This window comes from Nilaparvata lugens, chromosome 4 (assembly GCF_014356525.2).
Source record: "Nilaparvata lugens isolate BPH chromosome 4, ASM1435652v1, whole genome shotgun sequence".
Classification (NCBI taxonomy): domain Eukaryota; kingdom Metazoa; phylum Arthropoda; class Insecta; order Hemiptera; family Delphacidae; genus Nilaparvata; species Nilaparvata lugens.
In genome coordinates this window covers 17,868,476-17,887,590 of record NC_052507.1, presented here as the reverse complement: position 1 = coordinate 17,887,590, position 19,115 = coordinate 17,868,476, and the positions used below count along the sequence as shown (strand labels likewise).

The 19,115-nt window shown below is 33.3% G+C and overlaps 1 protein-coding gene across 1 annotated transcript in view; it reads left to right on the top strand.

Annotated features, from left to right (window-relative positions):
- The window catches only part of LOC111059996 (eukaryotic translation initiation factor 2-alpha kinase), a 31,404-nt gene extending 13,332 nt beyond the window's left edge, over positions 1-18,072 (top strand). Inside the window, exons 9-15 of the mRNA XM_039426824.1 lie at positions 6,233-6,326; positions 7,180-7,463; positions 8,566-8,718; positions 9,926-10,502; positions 11,315-11,506; positions 13,444-13,608; positions 14,987-18,072. Of these exons, the coding sequence (XP_039282758.1) occupies positions 6,233-6,326; positions 7,180-7,463; positions 8,566-8,718; positions 9,926-10,502; positions 11,315-11,506; positions 13,444-13,608; positions 14,987-15,166 (1,645 nt within the window). The 3' untranslated portion in view covers positions 15,167-18,072. The remainder of the gene's footprint in view (positions 1-6,232; positions 6,327-7,179; positions 7,464-8,565; positions 8,719-9,925; positions 10,503-11,314; positions 11,507-13,443; positions 13,609-14,986) is intronic.
- Positions 18,073-19,115: the final 1,043 nt, after the last annotated feature.

Below are 19,115 nucleotides of genomic sequence, written 5' to 3'. Positions count from 1 at the left end.
GCAGCGAAAATACAAACTTATTAAAAATTAAAAATAATAATACTAAATTGAGATTGACTTTCTGTGAGCATTAGTTGAAGGGAAGGCATTAATGTCATCTATAAGCAATGCTCAAACATTAAAAAGTCGATCTCATTCGATATTCATTGACTTAATACATTGATATGGGATTATGAAATATTAATAAGGAATTATGATTAACAGAATTCTAATAATGTATATTTTTTATGTTCAAATGAATAAAGTAGGCCCAACTTCTACCTTTGGCCCAAAGATTTCCTTTTTATTGTTAGCAAAAGCAATTAAAACAATTATTTATATGGAAAAATAAGAAATAATGTATAATTTCATTGCATTATTCATGCTGTTGGAAAAACATAATATCATACTAAACATAGCCTAATAACCAAGACAATAAGTGCACTAAAAATGAATCAGCAAATGGAACTTTTTGTTGCTATCACTTTCTGTTGCTATTCTTTAGAATAAATTAAGTTCCTTATTAACTATTCATTTATTCAATCATTTAGAATTACAAACCTTTTCAGAAAAGTTCCACAGGACCAAGCCCGAAATGGTACCAATTCTAATTCAAACAATAGTCTAAATGAAGCTGGGTTATGTGTATTTTTCACATTTTCTTATTAGACTCCGATAACTTATTAATTAAATTATACTCCACCTATCTAAAATACATTCACTGTACATGTAATAACTCATTATCACTATAATGTATATTATATCCGATTTTATCCCCCAATGTAACTGATATTCTACTAGTTTTTGTTTCTCTCGGAATATTGTATTCTTATAAAATTGCGCTGCAATTTTCATAAAAAAAGTTTTTTTATGGAATATTTTACCCCTACAAAAGTGTGTTGCAATATGCACCAATTACTATATCATTTCAATATATAACAATTATTATCATGCACCTTTATAAAAACTGTATGTTTCAGTTTGAGTCGCCGGTTGTGAGCGCATGGCGCTTGGACGAAGGCCAGCTGATCTGGGTGGATCTGTTTGGAGGCAAGACGCCGCCTCTGCTGCAGTCGGCCGGTGGAGAGGGATCTGTGCCCGACTCGCCTGCTCTCTACGTTGGAATGCACAAGAAACAGGTCAATACTTTACCATAGTTACTCGTTATCCTATCATTATATAGAAGTACGGTAATATAACAAATATAAATGGAATTGAAAATACCATATTTTTGTATAACTTGAGCAATAAAACTTGAATATAAAAAATATCTAAAAGAAACTAAAAATTCTTTTTTTTGAAATATGACTAAAGCTGGGTTTTCCTTTGTGCGTAAATGCCGTCGACGACCACAATTTTGTCGATATGTTGTGACAATTTGTTGAAATCAGTTTTTTTTTTTAGTGTAGTAAATATCAATATTATAATCTCCAGTTGAATGGTTTGCTTGACCACCCTTCCCCGGGACTCCGACCCCCCACCCCAAGCGGTTTTACTTGAGTGACTGCCCCACATGTCCATGTGGTAAGCAATCATATTGACCAATACATTATTTGCTCTCAGTAAACGGAGTGATCCAAGAATGATTGATCTTTCCTATTCCATTCTATTCTATGTTTCATACACAATCATTTCCTAATCTTGACAAATGCATTGAACTTTGCAGTTATACATCCAAGAAAGCGTGACAATGCAGACGATGCTGCAGTCAGTGGCAAGCCAGTACAAGCAGCACCTGATAGGCGCCGACAAGGCATTCCCGCGCATTCCGTGGCAGCCAATCCCAGCCATCGCCAGTGCACTGGAGCTGAGGCGCCTCCTACCTGGCCACACCCACAAGGATGTGCTGCAGATCACCGATGAGTCATCATCACAGGCCCTCGCCACCACCACTGCCAACTCGGTGCTCTACGGCTCAGAGTATGTCAATGGTGAGTAGTTGATTGATCTCACAATAATATTGACTATTGACTATTGAATATTGTCCCGGTTGCACGTATGTCTATTAAATTTGAATGGCAGGATCCCTGTTCATCACGTGCCAGTTTTAACAAATTCGTGAGAAACTGAAACGATTGAGAAGTTGATCCGTTCAGCTAAATTCAAAATTTGGCAGGATCCCAGTTCATCACGTGCCAGTTTTGATTAATTCGTGAGAAACTGAAACGATTGGGAAGGTGATCCGTTCAGCTCGTCGAATATCGGCATCACGACATAATCAACAAGATTTATTGTTTTATTGTGTTTCAAACGTAGAAGGGTAGGTTAGGATACCCTTTCTCAGCTTTTAAATGGCAATATGCTGGTATTATGAGAAATAAATAAATAAATATCATTCGAAAAGCAACTTTCTGAAAGCAACGGGAACTTGACTGAGTCCCTCCCAAACAGCTTATTCGTGATTAACAGGAATTGAATGTTCCCCATTTGAATGCCTCGAGAACTAATCATAGAAGCATTGCACGTTTTTAATCAGCAGTTTATCACAGTTAAATGTAAAATAGACTTACGTGTAACCGGGCAACGATGATATGATGCTTCGGTGTTGTTTTATCTGATCGACAGGGCTGAATTGAATAATATTGTTTGGGATTGATCATGAGACTTGAATTGTTTATTACTTAATAATTGTTCAAGTACTGCAAATAAGTGATAGATCTATCAAGCATGACTAACTTGGTCGTTTTATAAGTTCGTAAGACCTATATTGGTTTTTTAAAGTACTGCAAGTTGATGAAAAGTCGATCTCTCAATCTTGGGGGTAATTCAGTCCTTGATGGATAAAAAAAGTCGTGAATACTGAAGTTAACTTATTTCTTGATAATAGTAATAAATCGCCTCCAATGTTTGATGCTTGAAGATTCCAGGTTAACTCAATTGATAAGGGAATAATATTGTTTGATTATTTAGGACTGAATAGACTACAGGTTTAGATAATATTTTGAATTGATAGTCTAATAAGTTGGAAATCCCTGTTTATAATGCGACAAGTTCTTTTTTCTATTCATTGCTGTTATAATATTCCACTATTTCATATAAAATCATTCATCCTTCATGAATTATTATTGGAATATAATAGAGCATGAATCAATTTTCCTTACTCATTACAAATTATTTTCAGGTAATGGATTTTACCTTTACACACCGGAAACATCCAAGAAAATTCAGACCGGTCTTTGTCATCCTGAAGATGAGCAAAACATCACCATCACACAACCTACCCCTGAAGAGGAATTCAACAAGGAGTTCGAAGAAGCCGATACCTCTGTTCAAGTTATCATGGTTTCTTTGTCTTACTATTGGTGAGCTTTTCACATTCCCATTCAACGGGCAAAGAATGATTTATAATAATATTATATTATAGATGATAACCAACCGTTAGATGACTCTGTAGAGTTAAATTATTGACCGAGCGAAGTGAGGTCTAAGATTCAAGTCGACGGTTTGGCATTTCTCTTAATGTTTAAATGTTTATATGTTGCGCATTTACGGCGAAACGCGGTAATAGATTTTCATGAAATTTGACAGGTATGTTCCTTTTTTAATTGCGCGTCGACGTATATACAAGGTTTTTGGAAATTTTGCATTTCAAGGATAATATAAAAGGAAAAAGGAGCCTCCTTCATACGCCAATATTAGAGTAAAAATCAGGAGTTGCGCACTCACAACTTTCCTTGCCGTTATGAAAATTGATCACCTGACGCTAGTGTTCCCGCTCATCTCAAGTCTACTATTCAAAGATCTGAGCCAGCTGGTGACAGGACAATAGCACTGGATACACACGAGATCTGCTATCTCTTCATAGTGAATGATTTAACAGAATCAACAGTTGCTAACAGTTTGCAATAATTGAATAATCACATTATCTCAAATTACAAGCTTATTTTCAATTTTAGATGATAATGTTACTGGACATTAATTGAAGACATTTTCATGCTCAATCTTTTTCACTTGATTTTTCTGTTTAAATTGTATCTGATATTTGGGAATATGAAATCAAACTTTGCATAGATGTTGCGGAGCTCCTGAAATTTTTACAAATATGGGACTAGTGGCAGTTGATAGAGCTTATCAATGACTATTCTAGGTATGAATTTGATCAAAATCGTTGGAGCCGTTTTCGAGAAAATCGCGAAAAACCCTGTTTTTGACAACATTTTTGCCATTTTAGCCGCCATCTTGAATTGCATTTGATCGTAATGGTTCGTGTTGGATCCTTATAGTGTAAGGACTTTAAGTTCCAAATTTCAAGTCATTCCGTTAATTGGGAGATGAGATATCGTGTACACAGACGCACATACACTCATAAGGTGCGTACAGACTTTCGCTCTGCTCCGCAACCGAACGTCACTCCAGCAGAGCGATTGATGATCGACCGGCGAGCAACAGTGGTTCGACCGGGGAACGCGAGAAGATCTAACATCTTCCGTAACGTTCATGATGGGTGCGTGGGTGGAGCGACTGTGGTTCGATGGTGGTACGAGGGCGGTATGAGGGAGGAGCGTGCTCGGTGCGGGTTGGAAGCGCGAATATGTGTACGCAGCTTAACACACACACACACACACACACACTCACACACACACACACACACGCACGCATGCATGCGCGCACACACACACACACACACACCAATACCCAAAAACCACTTTTTTGGACTCAAGGGACCTTGAAACGTATAGAAATTGGGGTACCTTAATTTTTCTCGGAAAGCAATACTTTCCTTACCTATGGTAATAGGGCAAGGAAAGTAAAAATCAGACTATAGAATTATTCATCATAAATCAGCTGACAAGTGATTACACAGATGTGTGGAGAAGCTAGTCTATTGCTATATTTCCATAAGGTCTATAGTTTCAATTAGGTACTTGTGGATGAGAATACTGCGTGAGGTCTACTGTTCACAGAACTACTTGTATTATAGATTTGATTGAAGTGTAATGTCATTTATTGCGTTAAAACCAAGAGATAGTAAACTCTTCTCTTTAAATTTAATTACTTGAGCATGAAATCGAATCAATGTTTTTCTATGATGAAGTAGATTCATTCATAAATTTATTGACAAAGAATTTAGATATAGGTAGCTTATTTACCTGTATGAACTACATCTGGTTGATTGATTGATTATATGCCTTTATTAGGGCGGAGTTAGGACTCCTGGTCCTCTCTGCCACACAACCCTGGTTGAGGAGTATCATAAATTTTAATTTAGTAGACACCAAGACACTTGAATAGAAATACAAATCTCAGAACCCTTTTTTGAATTATTTTATCACATGTTTCGGACATTCATGCCATTTTCTAGTCATAGATGACTCATAGATGAGGATACTAAGATTTGTATTTCTATTACAATTACAAGTAGCCCTAAACAGAAAAGAGACCAAGACACTTTTTTTTGGTAATGGACACCGATATCAAATGTACATCTCTAGTTTGGAATACATTGAGCCTAACGATTGCATAGTTTATTACTGTAATTAATTATAAAAGTTTCTCAAAAATTAAGGAGAAATAATGAATTGATAAAATTGAGATAAGGTAATTAACTCCTAAAACCAATAAGATTAATCACTTCTGTACAGAATTTGAGTATGAAATATGTAATTAAGTTATAAGGGATTAAGTAATATACCTAATATAAAAAAGAGATGTTATGTGCCCTTCTTACACCTAATTCAGTCAAAGAAAGTGTAAATTGAATGAATTATTAAATTATTATTTAAGTTAGAATATAAACTTTATTGAATTAGATCTATTGTATAAAAACTAATTATTTTAAATTTCAAAAATAAAAAAAAAATCTTACAAATTTTTCAGTCCCATCTTTGGTGTCAATAGTCTTCATTTATTCATTCGCTGTCACAGTCTTCATAGTTGTCTTCATCACTCATTTCTTCCACATTTTCAAGGATAAATATAAGAGTTCTATTTCAATTATCAATAATAAAGTGCCATAACAAACTCAAATAAGATAACAAAACGTATTCACTAAATAATAGTCTTATAAGGTAGTTAGCAAACTGGCAGTTGAAAGCCAAAAATTTTACAGAAATAAGCTGATATTCATTTACAAAAACACACATACCAACATGACAACACAAGATATCATTATGAAACTTTCAGGATATTTATGGAGAAAGCAATGGCGAATCGTTTAAAACGTTCTCCGCAATAAGGGCATATAGCTGTATGTGCCCTTCTTGTAGTTACCGCCTCAATTTAGTTTGTAATTAAGTATTGTTGTTTTTTACAGGCGAGAAGTGTGTGTAATCAGTATTTCGACAGCGATTCTCTTGAATCTTCTGATCCACCATAGAGCAATTGCGCCGTTCCTTAGGGCAATACAGGTATTTCCTTAACTTTCATCTGAAATTTATTTTTTATAGTGTCCAGGTGTTATATCTACTATATCAATTGTTTGTTCTCAGTATGCAATTGCTAAATTGATATTGTAAAATGGTTGACATCATAGTAAGCAGAATTAGTATCAATTGCTACTACTGAACCATAAATCAGTCTTTAATAACAATCATATTTAATAAAATTGCCAGAATCTTAACGATGTAATTATATAAATCGACTGTTGGAAGAAGGAACAACTTGAGAGCTATAGAAGCATATAATTTTATCATTAAATTTATATTAGTAGTCTCTATTCTGAGCTCGTAGAATATATCATTCTTCAACGTTTAAATCGACAAACCTAATAATATAATAACACAGATCTTGGTATTCTTCGTACACTTGTATTATGTTATAGCTTCAACGTGGTGCGATTTAAAACTCGAAATTACTATGATAAATTAACTAATAGGCTAAAAATATAGGATGGAAATATATTCCATGATTCATCACTGATGTTATGAAGTGAATGGTTAAAGATGATCATTGTATAAAATTCGATCGAAATCAATTTCTGAAGTCCAGTTGTTTAATTGTCCGTACTTTTCTTGAGACTAAGAACAAACTAGGGGATCTTAGACAAGGGGATAATGTGATGCTCCGAGTAGTAAAAGTACTTCAAATATGTTGGATAAATGTTTGAGAAGTTGATAGAATTGAATGATTTCTCAAAGTGTGAATATCGATTTCCTTTCCCTAAGATTCTTAGTAAAACTATTTTAGTGTCATAAACTATCATTCCAATTTCAAATGATTGTTTGCTAAACTTTGAACCGGTGTAATTGAATTGCTTTGCAGGAGATAGTGTACACACTGAAAGCGATCGTGTTGTACTCTGTATTCGGCGTGCGGAACTTGAAGGAGTTCCAGACGAAGATATTGGAAGTGGACATTTCGCAGGATGGCGACTCTACTGGCAGCCAGTTGCCGTCAAATGCGGCGGCCGACTACACTTCGCGTTACTTGACCGACTTCGACCCAGTACACTGCCTTGGCAAGGGTGGTTTTGGTGTCGTTTTCGAAGCCAAGAACAAGATCGACGACTGTCACTATGCTGTCAAACGCATTCCGTTGCCTAGCAGGTACATTCAAGTCGATATAAATATTCACTTTAGTAAATATATCAACTGGAGTCAAAAGTTTTCTGTCAAGTAAAATATTTTACTAGAGTCTAGTATTCCCCTCCTTGATAGCAATAGATAATTAGTAGTAATAGACAATAGATAGCAATAGATCCCTCCTTCGCTTTGTATAGTATTTGACAAAAAAATCTTTCACTAGTTAATATAGTCCAGTCACTATATACATTGGTGCTTGCAATTTATATTGTTGTTCTGATTTTTTAATATATTATTTGGATACATGAGAGAAGTCCAGAACCAATTTCTTCATGCAAAATTTCCTTGTGCTAGATGGGTGGCCCAAAAACTTCGTATTTTCGGTTCATTTTCCAGTTTTCAGCTATTTCTGCCAAATCCAGAAATCGGACAGAAAATTTGTTGTCGCATTTTTTATATTATAAAATTCTGAATAGAATGAGATCATTCGGAACTCTCTATCTGAGTACTGAGTTATGATTTTTCAAAAATGAGTAAAATTTAAAGAAAAATCTATTCTGATGAATTTTAGTTTTTAATCAACATTATCTTCCGATTGTTAACATTTAGATGTATTATTCAAAAACCCTCTGGGCAGGGCGTATTTTTGTGCTCCACAATCTGAGATTAGGTAGAGCGCTCTATCTCATATAGATTTCCAGATACTCCTGACAACAATGCTCTTGACAACAATGTGAAAAACACCTGATTTTCAGCTTCAACCATCATCACCAACTACATTGTCCTCACATTGATATTTCGCACAATGATTTAAGTTCATGAGATTATTTTCTTTGAGAATCACCTGTCAGATGCACTTGATTTGAGTATTTCCTAGTGGAGAGGCGCGCATAAGGACACCTCAAGGATCAAAATTTCAAACACTTATAACTTTCGACACAATGCTCAGATTTCATCGTACTACACTACTTCATTCTTCTCGGCCCGTCAAGGCGGTCCAAAATCATGCATTATAAGTCAAATTCGGTCAATCACATGGTCCTGTATTTACTCAAGTGAATTGAAGTGAACCTAGTATGTGATAACTTGTTCGGGAATTTAAAATTTGAATTAAATGATTTTGCAGGGAAGACGCCAGAGAGCGAGTGATGCGCGAAGTGAAGGCGTTGGCCAAACTTGACCATAAGAACATTGTGCGATACTTCAATGCCTGGCAGGAATGTCCTCCACCAGGATGGCAGGAAGCACAAGACAAGTATTGGAAGGAAAAGTCCTCAAGGTAATTTCCAGAATTGCATAGCCTACATTTTTTTGGAATTTAGTTCCAGTGAAAATGTCAAGTTTACTGTAGATGTCATAGTGTCTCCTTGACATTTTTAAATATTTTTTTTCTCACAATTGTTCATAATAGATTTGCAACATTCAATAATTGTGATAGTTATTTTATTACTAGACGTTCACTTAATTGAAGACAGTGTTTTTGTATGTTTGTTTTAAAACTTCCATTTCAAAGATCATAATCATGTAGAGATGTTCCTTCTACATTCCATTCATATACTAAAAACTAATAATAGGCTACTTATAATTTTATGTCATTTCAATGCTAACTTTATTATTTGATTTATTCAGTGTTTAATATTAAATAGAATATAATGTATATTCGCCATTAGAAACGAATTAGTACAAAATGTTACATTAGATTTAATAAGAAACCAGGCCTTAGTAATTGAATTATAAATTCAATAGATTTTAGAGATGCTCATAGATTTGAATGATTTTTAAAAGTGTGAAGCCCGGTTGCACAAAAGTCCGTTGAATATTAACCGTAATTCAATGCCACTAGAACCAATCAAAGAAGCCTTCTTTTCAAAAAGCCTTTTATGATTGGTTCTCGCAGATTTAATCACGATTAAAATTTAACTGACTTTTGTGCAACTGGGCCTTTATAACAATTTCAATTTAACTTTTCCTAAGAAAATAGTCCTTGAGTCACTGTGATACAACTGTTCTGAATCTTAATTCTGAAATACTAAGTGTGTGTGTTAACTGCGTTAAGTGTGTGAAAATATTAAATTGTTTAATTATGATTTTAGCAATCGTATGAATGGTGTCACGAGGGGTTCTTCTTGTGCAGTGACTATGGGTCTCCTCCTGACGTGGTTAAATTTCCTGTGTATTTGGGTTTGTGCACACAGAGAGCAATTAGCGGCCAGAGCGATCTTAGGAGAATATTGACTTACATATCAATATATATCTATATCCTGTTACAAAACAGCGTTCTGTTATGAACTCAGTACGCATGGCCGCTTTTTTGTAAACAAATCATAAGTGTGGTTAGATATCCGGATTGAATAAAGACTTGTAATTTCCTTGAACACCAGTTTATAGAAAAATAAAAACCTAGTCACAGTAGTTGTTAGTTACATCATTATCAATCTTTAATTTTTATCAATTTCATTACATTCAATTTGCTTTTCTGTTTACAGTAAGAACGCTTTCGAGGATGTGATCACCATCGATCCATTAACGCCGGACGAGCCACCTTCAACAGCTGAGCTCCTATCGAAGAACATGAGTAGTAATCTGTATTCGAATTGCAAGCTCAACAACTGGGGCAAATCAAACAATAATGCTGACATCAGCGATTCGTACATTGTGTTCGAAGCGTCGAATCCTAGCTGCACAAAAGACAGCGCTGGCGACCAGGTCAAGAGTGGGGGGGACAGTGTGATTCCTATCAGCGTAACCAGTAGTGACTATTCGGAACAGTCTTATTCCAGCTATGATTTCGACAAATCCAAACAGGGATCGAAACCTAGACGACCGAACTCCCTGCTGTTGAAGAGTGAAGACAGCGCCACTGCCACTGATAACTCCAGACAAGTCAACCTCAGAATGTTCCTATTCATCCAGATGCAGCTGTGTCGAAAGGACAGTTTAAGGGAGTGGTTGAGAGATATTAACAGGCCCAGGGATGTCAATCTTGCCATCAACATTTTCGAGCAGATTGTACATGCTGTTGAGTATGTTCATCTGAAAGGACTAATACACAGGGATCTCAAGGTAATATCCCTACTGAAGATTGTTATCTTTCTAAATTTAATCATAACTTTTTTCTATTTCCTGTACGATTCTTTAAATTAATATTTAATACACAGGGATCTCAAGGTAATATTCTCTCTAAAGATTGTTATCTTTCTTAATTTAATCACACTTTTCTCAATTTTCTGTACTATTCTTTAAATGAATATTTAATACACAGGGATCTCAAGGTAATATCCCTACTAAAAAATCTTCTCTTTCTTAATTTAATCACTTTTCCTAATTTTCTTTACTATTCTTCTTTCTCATTCTATTTTATTCCTATTTCTTATTATATTCTTCTTTTAATTTTGCTTGAGTCATGGTTCAAGTGTAAACTATGTAAATGTCTCTTGTTTGTTTTTTTAGAACCGGTAATATCCGATATTATGATTCCTGATTGCCGATATTATTATATGGATGGGCTTAAACAAACTATACTTGATATAGTAATAGCCTGTTTTTCCTTTTCCGACTATTTTATTGTTTGCTTTAATAGATAAAATAAATATATTATATTTCTTGCCTGACTGATTTCGGTTGATAAATGAGGCTTCATTAATAAATCTTGCATTATAAAATATTGACATAATACTTTACCATCTACCTACAAACTTTGACTTCTTCGTTGACCTTCGTTCTATGAATCAAATTTAGAAAATTATTTCAGCTTAGTATTAGTTTTTTCTTATTTATTTGATTTAAAATAAGTCACATCATAAATCTCTGTAGCTTAAACTGATTGGATTGGATACCTCCAGAGTTTACATTTCATTTATATGATTTACTTCCAGCCGTCGAACATATTCTTCTCGTTGGACGGTCAAATAAAAGTGGGCGACTTTGGTCTTGTGACAGCTATGGTTGAGAGCGCAGAGCAGTTCGTTCCTCAGGACAAATGCCCGAAAAACTCCAGTACTAGCCTTTCTTCACGCGAAAAACACACTGCCAGAGTCGGCACTCATCTCTACATGAGCCCAGAACAGGTAAGCACTTATTTCTGTAATTGTTTTTATCAATTTTGAAAAATATCTGGTTTTTGTAAATTAGTAGAATAGAATAGTTTCTATTTATTAATTAAGAAACTCACAATACAAATTATAAATTCAAATTCATGTAAGCATTCAACCCTTGGTCAATGACCATCAGGGTGACTTGTAAATTATTATCTGGTTCAACAATTAAATATTTTAGTAGGGCTCCTTAGTCTAGCTTCACATACACATCGAGTTTTTAATGTCAGATTTTTGCCATCACATTTTTTATAAATTCTATAAGATTGAACATAACTTGGCAATGACATGATGTGTATCTCTATCAAGTGAGAAAAAGACTGAGATTTGGATGATCAGTAATATTTATTATTAATTCACAAAATATTAAAATATGTATTTGGAAAATAACAACATACTTTCAATCTATGGCATTAAGTATAATCAATATAATCAATTAATTCATATACCAAGCAATACTTAACCGCCATTATAAATTCATTGTCATTTGAATATACTCTTATAATGTTTCTATTTGTAACCGGTGGAGGTATTTTTAACCCTAACCACACCTGACATCATTTCTGCAACCGGTGACATATTTGTCTCTATTGAGTTAACCTTCCAAAATATGAAATATATAAGAATACATGTGGTTCGATAGTCATTCTTGCAGACTATCCCACCGCTGGCCACCAATGTAAACGGAGGGAGTTTTTTCTTTTCTTCTATAATATTTGCTAAAGTTTACTGCTATCAATTCATCCACCGGTATTTGAATCCTTGATTGGTTGGGAGCTTTTAGTGGATTCGTTCATTCAAATCAAATGCACAGATTATCATCATTGCTATTCTAGCAACTATAGTAACTACGAGCCAGGAACTTCAATGAAAATACTTTTAAAATTCAACTTCAGGTTTATTGAACTCTAAATAGGTAGAACGAATTAATAAGAGTCAGGTAACATGTCAAATTTTCAAACAGAACAAAGTTATTCAGCCATCGATTCCGGTCAAAAGACATACTCAATTTTTAATCTATATACATTTTGGGAACCTGCTAACTTGCTGCATTTAAATTTGGGCCTCGGTCATTCTATGAAATTAAATTATGAACTTAATAAGAAAAACAACAAAAGTTCGGCACTCACCATTCTAACAATATTCAAACTTGGACTCTTCAGAAACACTCACATACGCTTTAATAATAAAACTCACTATACTTGAACTCACACGCACAAATAATTTCCTGATTCTACTCCTACTATACAAAATTTGGTTTCCTATTCAACTAGATAAAAATGACTGATAACTGAAAACTTAACAATTTGTCCCTCTGAATGGGAAATGGGCCCATTCAGAGGACCGAGGCTCGCACACCGTTACATGTTTTCCCAGTTACGTCTCAATTCAAACTGTGGCCCTTTCACTGAAAATTATTCCCCTATCCACGAGCGTTGAGCCTAACTTCCAGTGGAAAAGCCAAAGCTGCAAAAAGGTCAATGCTCGTACAATTTCCAAATATAGTGGCTTTTTCGACATGAAATTGAAACTCCATTTGAAAAATGCACGAAAATGGCTTGAATTTCGACAACTAAGCAACAAGTTAGCAAATTCAAACAAGACAGAGTCAATTCTCACACTAAAAACGCAGGGTTCAACAAACAGTAGAAATCAAAGTTCATTCGAGTTCAAAACCCTGAAAACTAATAGAAGATACACAAAAACAACTACAATACTACCCTCTCAATATCACACTATTACATATTCTATTTTAGAATATGTTTCATACGAACAATTTATAAGAGGCACCCTCAAAATTGTCACCCCTATTATAGTATTAATAAATTGTGATCCATTTCAAAATACAGAATTCTGCTTATTATTCGAGTATTCTCAACATATATTATAAAAGTGTTGTGTTTTGACAGGTTCAGGGTAAACCGTACAGCTACAAGGTGGACATCTATTCGTTGGGACTAATTCTTTTCGAACTTCTCGTGCCCTTCTCAACCGAAATGGAACGTGCACAAACGCTCCAGGATCTCAGGAAGAATAGATTTCCATCGCATTTTCAGACTAACTTCAACCAAGAGGTAAGAAATTATCAACAAGCATTTAATTATTCAATTTAATTAAGGCACACCATTTTAAACAAACGTCGGTCTTGAATTAGTTTTCTTTCTCCAGTAGAGAATAATTATTCTATCAAATTACTTTTAGAAATAAGTTTCATATTCTACTGTTGAATTATTGGTTGATCAAATCTCTAAATAATTAAAGATGCTACCAGCCAGTGGAAAATTATAGAGAAAAACTGAAAAAATTGAATAGGTCAATTATTTCAAAATTGAGCTAGTAGTCTTACTTCAGATGGCTGTATTGATCTGCTATACGAATTCATGGCCAAAAGCTTTTTTTTTAATGGTGTTAATGCTCCCTCCTTTCCTATCAACGTTTATTCATCAAACTGCTGGCGAAATCTGAGAGTTGAAGTAGGTTTATAGTGCTTTCCAGTTATTTTAAAAAGTTGGCATACTCATAATTTCCAATCAGAGAAACTAAATGCATCTTCTGAAATATATTCTATTTTAATTACGAAAAGTTATTATTAGATCATGAAAAGATATACTTTCTTGGAGAATATAATATATTATTTGAGATATAATTTATCGTTATTAACAAGTATCAACAATTAATGTTATATCAGATACACCGCGATGACTAGAATCTCAACTATTGTAGAAGGCAACTATCATTTTCAACTATCAACAATCAACTATCATTTTCAACTTTCAACTAAACTCAACTATCATTTTCTATCATTTCTACTGACTTCACAACGTCAATCTCAGCAAAAGAGAATCTTCACGGTTGAAATAGTTGCTGGAAGAGCAACTTTTGTCTTGCTTAATAGAATTGTGTCACGCTGTTGATATGAGTTCAAGCAAGACACAAGTCTTGTTTCTTGACTTTTCACAAGCAAGACACAAGTTGTCCTTTTATCGGTTCCTAATGACAGTATCTGTTACTGTCGTTGATTTGATTAGAGTTCTTTATTCATGTATGTTGAAATATATACTGGCTTATACACTAATTCACATAAATCGGCGATGTTTCAACAAATAATAATATTCACATTTACACACGACCGTTGATTAGATTAGAGTTCTTTATTGTATGTTACAATATTTACTGGCTTATACACTAATTCACATTAAATGACGGTATTGCTAGCTATTCAAATAATTTTACAAAGTATAACAAATTAATCAATGAGAATAAAGATTGAACGCAATGAGAATAACAACAATATAATATTGTGATGTAACTTAATAAATCGGCGGTGTTTCAACAAATAATTATTGTCGATTCTCTGAAAAGGATATTAAATAATATCCTTCCCATCAACACACGACCCAGTCGTGTGTTGATGTGAGTTCAGAAGATTGATGTATTGTGTCGTGTTGACAGTACCAGTTACTGTCGTTGATGCTGTCTCATCGTCCGGAGGAGAGGCCGACCACCTACGGCATACGCGCCAAGCCGCCTCTCCAGAAGACGCCGACCATCGATGATGACGTCACCTGGCACTTTGATCTGCCGCTCAGACGCAAAACCTCTTCTTGCAACTCCAACAGCTTCGACTCCTGACACTTGGACAACTACAACTGGAATACTACATTCCATTAGCTCAACTACTGTTTGTTACTGCAATTCATCATCGTATGGTTTCTCTTCGAAGTATTTCTGGAGAGAGAAGTATTAGTGAGGTACACGTTATTATAATGGCAGTATTTGATTAACATTAGTGCTGCTATCCTTGTCTATTATTCGACACAGCAGATAGCTCCGCAATGTTTTCAGATTGTTCCTCGACAATTTAGAAATATAATTAATTTGGCTAACACAATATTTATTCTCAATAATGTAAATGTAGGCTATTACTAAATCATTCAAAAATATATTTCCGTGACAAATAAAATATAAAAGATTATTTTAAACAAAAATAAACAGTTGATATTACATCAGATATACCGGTATGCCACTGTAGAAGGCAGTGGCAAAACAGAGAATCGGTAACTCTGTTCTCTTATCTTTCTCCACTGTCATTATAACGTGGACCTCACTATAACGGTGTGCTACTGGAGTACATTCCATAATGCTCATTCCCAATGAGGGTATGCTAAGAGATTTGAATCAATCGTGAAGATAAAATCAATGTCAAAATAGTTTTGTGATTGATTGTTTATGTAGGTACAGTCTAGTGATTGTTTGTTTGTAATAATTAAGATAATTTTACCATTTTTGTGATGGTTGTCATCTAGTTGAATCAATTTTATGGCTGATATTAAGATAATCAATTTCCTGATTGATTGTTGATATCAAAGTTGTTGATTCAATTTCGATATCCAGTTGAATCAATTTCGTGATAATTGTTAATGTCATGTGATAGTTGTAGCCGTAAACTTCATTCATAATGTGTGGTTGATCTTCTCTCATGTAATTTTATCAATTTCGATTTGTTAGTGGAACCCGTTAGGAATTATTACTAATAAGGACAATGTTAGGCTATATCAACTTTGTTGTAGAGTTGGACTCTCAAATTATCTTGCAATTTGTAATTTCTGAAAATATTTAGCAATGTCAGTGGATAACTGCAGAACAAATAATTATATTCTAGACGAAAAATGTACTTTTAGTCGGATTTTGTAAATTTATAAATTAATTTGGAACAAATGTATTTGAAGGAGTGCTAACTACAGTATTCTAATGTACTGTACGATGCAAACAATACATTGAAATTATTATTGCTGTAGCTAAAATATCTCCTAAATATAATTGAAACTTTCCTTCGAAAAATGTGAGCAATAAGAAGAAATTCAAACATAATTGAAGAGAAAATCAGCATTCAACTATTTTTTTTCTCCGAGTTTTCAGTATTGTGCTATTATAACACTTCTTCGCAATATCCTTGTACACCAGAAATTAGATTCGGTAATGAGTTTTCTCTTTTTAAGGTTTGTTAAACCTTAGCCTGAATTAACCTGTCACATAACTCTTGATTAGTTATTGAGAACAAATTCCTAATGTTTGGATTGTTGCCTTATAATGATTCAAAGTTTGTGAATTTTGAATTATTTTGTTTGTAAAGTCAATAATGTTTCCCTTCAATGGATGCCTTCATAATATTTTATCATTGATTTATATACCATGAAGTTGTAGATTGTCTCTATTCGTGGAATATTTCAAAATTTATACTGTGGATGACAATATTTTCCAATTAAAAATATAATTATATAAATATAATTATAATTATATTATAAGAGAGTTCTAACTTACTAACTATAAATAATAATGTAACGAATCAACTAAGTCAATTTATTTTTTACGAAAAAGAGAATTGTGAATGTGAAATCTCCACATTCATGTTTATTTTCGATGAAGTGAAAAATATTTTTCGAAAAAATTCTACAGTTTAGTAATTAAATGTGTAGTTGTTCATGTTTTAGAACGTATCGATGGAAGGCTGTGCTTCAATTCATTTATTCATTTGTATTTATTTTTCATTCATTTTATTTTTATTTGTGTGAGTTTTAGTTTTCGAAACAAGAAAAGTTGATAGTATGAAAATATTTATAAGTTTGAAATTATTCTATTAGTTTTGTGGTATTACATTTCAATGAATGTTTCTTTATTATGCGTAGCCTAATACTGTATCTATGCAATTTTTAAAGCTATGAGTGTACTGTTGAAAAGAGTATATGTTCGCATAGTTATCTCACTGTCTTGTCTAACTAGGTTTATTATTCCGTTTTTAAGTCTACTGTAATTTTGATGTTTTTCATCTTGAAGAGTATTGTAACTACGTTAGTTTAATATCATTGAGAGTTGTTTGTTAAGGTTACGTTGTTAATCCAGTAGCCCAGTTGTTGAGTAATTCACTTGAATCGATCCTTAAATTGATATTAAAATTTTTGTCTTTTTATGAAACTTGTATAAAAGTGATCAATATTACTATGAATTGTACTTATGCTTTATGAAATTGAGTGCCTTTAATCACACATTATGACTGTATTCTATTCACTATTAACAGAGTAAATATTTTTCTCTTTACTTTAGCATAATAGTTTATTTTTGACGATTTATTGTTAATGCATTAATATAGTTGATTGTCTGTTGATATTTTATGAATCGTGTGTAATTTATTCAATTATGTTTGGATGATTCAACTATTTTTTCTCCACGTAATTTTCCCCAATTTTCATTTCATATATTGACTACAGTAACTATATAACCATTATTTATATAGTTACTGTAATACTGACTATTCGTGTGTTGTTCATCGAAATAGGAATTTCAATTATTGTATTGGTTGAAAAAGCCTTCAAATTATTGATGACCCCAAGAAATTATTGTAAATAATATATTAGTTGAAAATGCATCAATTCTGTAGCGGATTACTCCAATGATTTATATATTCAAATAACGTTTGCCAGTCTATGTCAAAGTTTAGTTAAATTGGTTTACAAAATTCAAATATTCTAGGAATTTATTTTTAAAAAATCAAATTTTAAAGCTTCACATACAGTGTTGAATAATATTTCACCTCTTTATGTTTACTTTAGTTGTTGTGGATGTCTATCTTTTCATTTCATATTTATTTATTTATTTTATTTTTACAATCCCAAAATTTATGTTGATGTATTGTTCCTTTTTATTACCATTGAAGAATGTAAATATTTGTGTATTTTGTTTCCTGCATTATAATATTAGTTTTTGATATTATTTTTCCATTTCCATTATTAAATAATTTCTCAAGCATCACAATTTACTGCTTTATTGTAGCAATAATTATACTCACGATATATAGTTGAATCAATAACATTGATAGCCAAGTTTGTATAATTTTTAGTGACTTGAAACGATCATTGTAAATTTTTATGAGAATAAAATTTTTGAAATATGATTTTCGCGTTTGTTTACTTAGCATGTTTGAATTTAATGATAGGAAACTTCACTTCTAAACTTACGTTTGTGATACGATGCAATGAATACGCCTCAATTAATGAATAAAATAAATCAAATGTTAATACAATATTATTTGATTAGAATAATTCCACCGTCGCAGAAATGAATGCAGTATAATTATAAGCCAGTGTAAGGCCCGCCGCAAAGTAGACCCACGCTAATCCACGCCGTGGGATGTTTTGTAAACCATTACTATAGAATTATTCATAATCAATCAGTTGACAAGTGGATTATTCATTGCATGTATTACACAGATGTCTGGAGAAGCTTAGCAATGGTTTACAAAACATCCCATGTCGTGGGTTGCTTTTCGTGGATTAGCGTGGGTCTACTTTGCGGTGGGCCTAATCCATAACTCTTGTGTCCTACTAAGAATGCAATAATTGATATTCATATTTGTATTCCCTTTTTGTTTAAATCTCTCATATTTTATATATTTCATCCTTGGTGTAGTTTAGAATGATGTACCTATCTTCCAAACTTCATTCATATTAAATTATAGAAATTTTACTCTTTATTTTTACATTTTTTCTACATTTAGATAGCTTGCAACTGTCTACTGATAATGTGG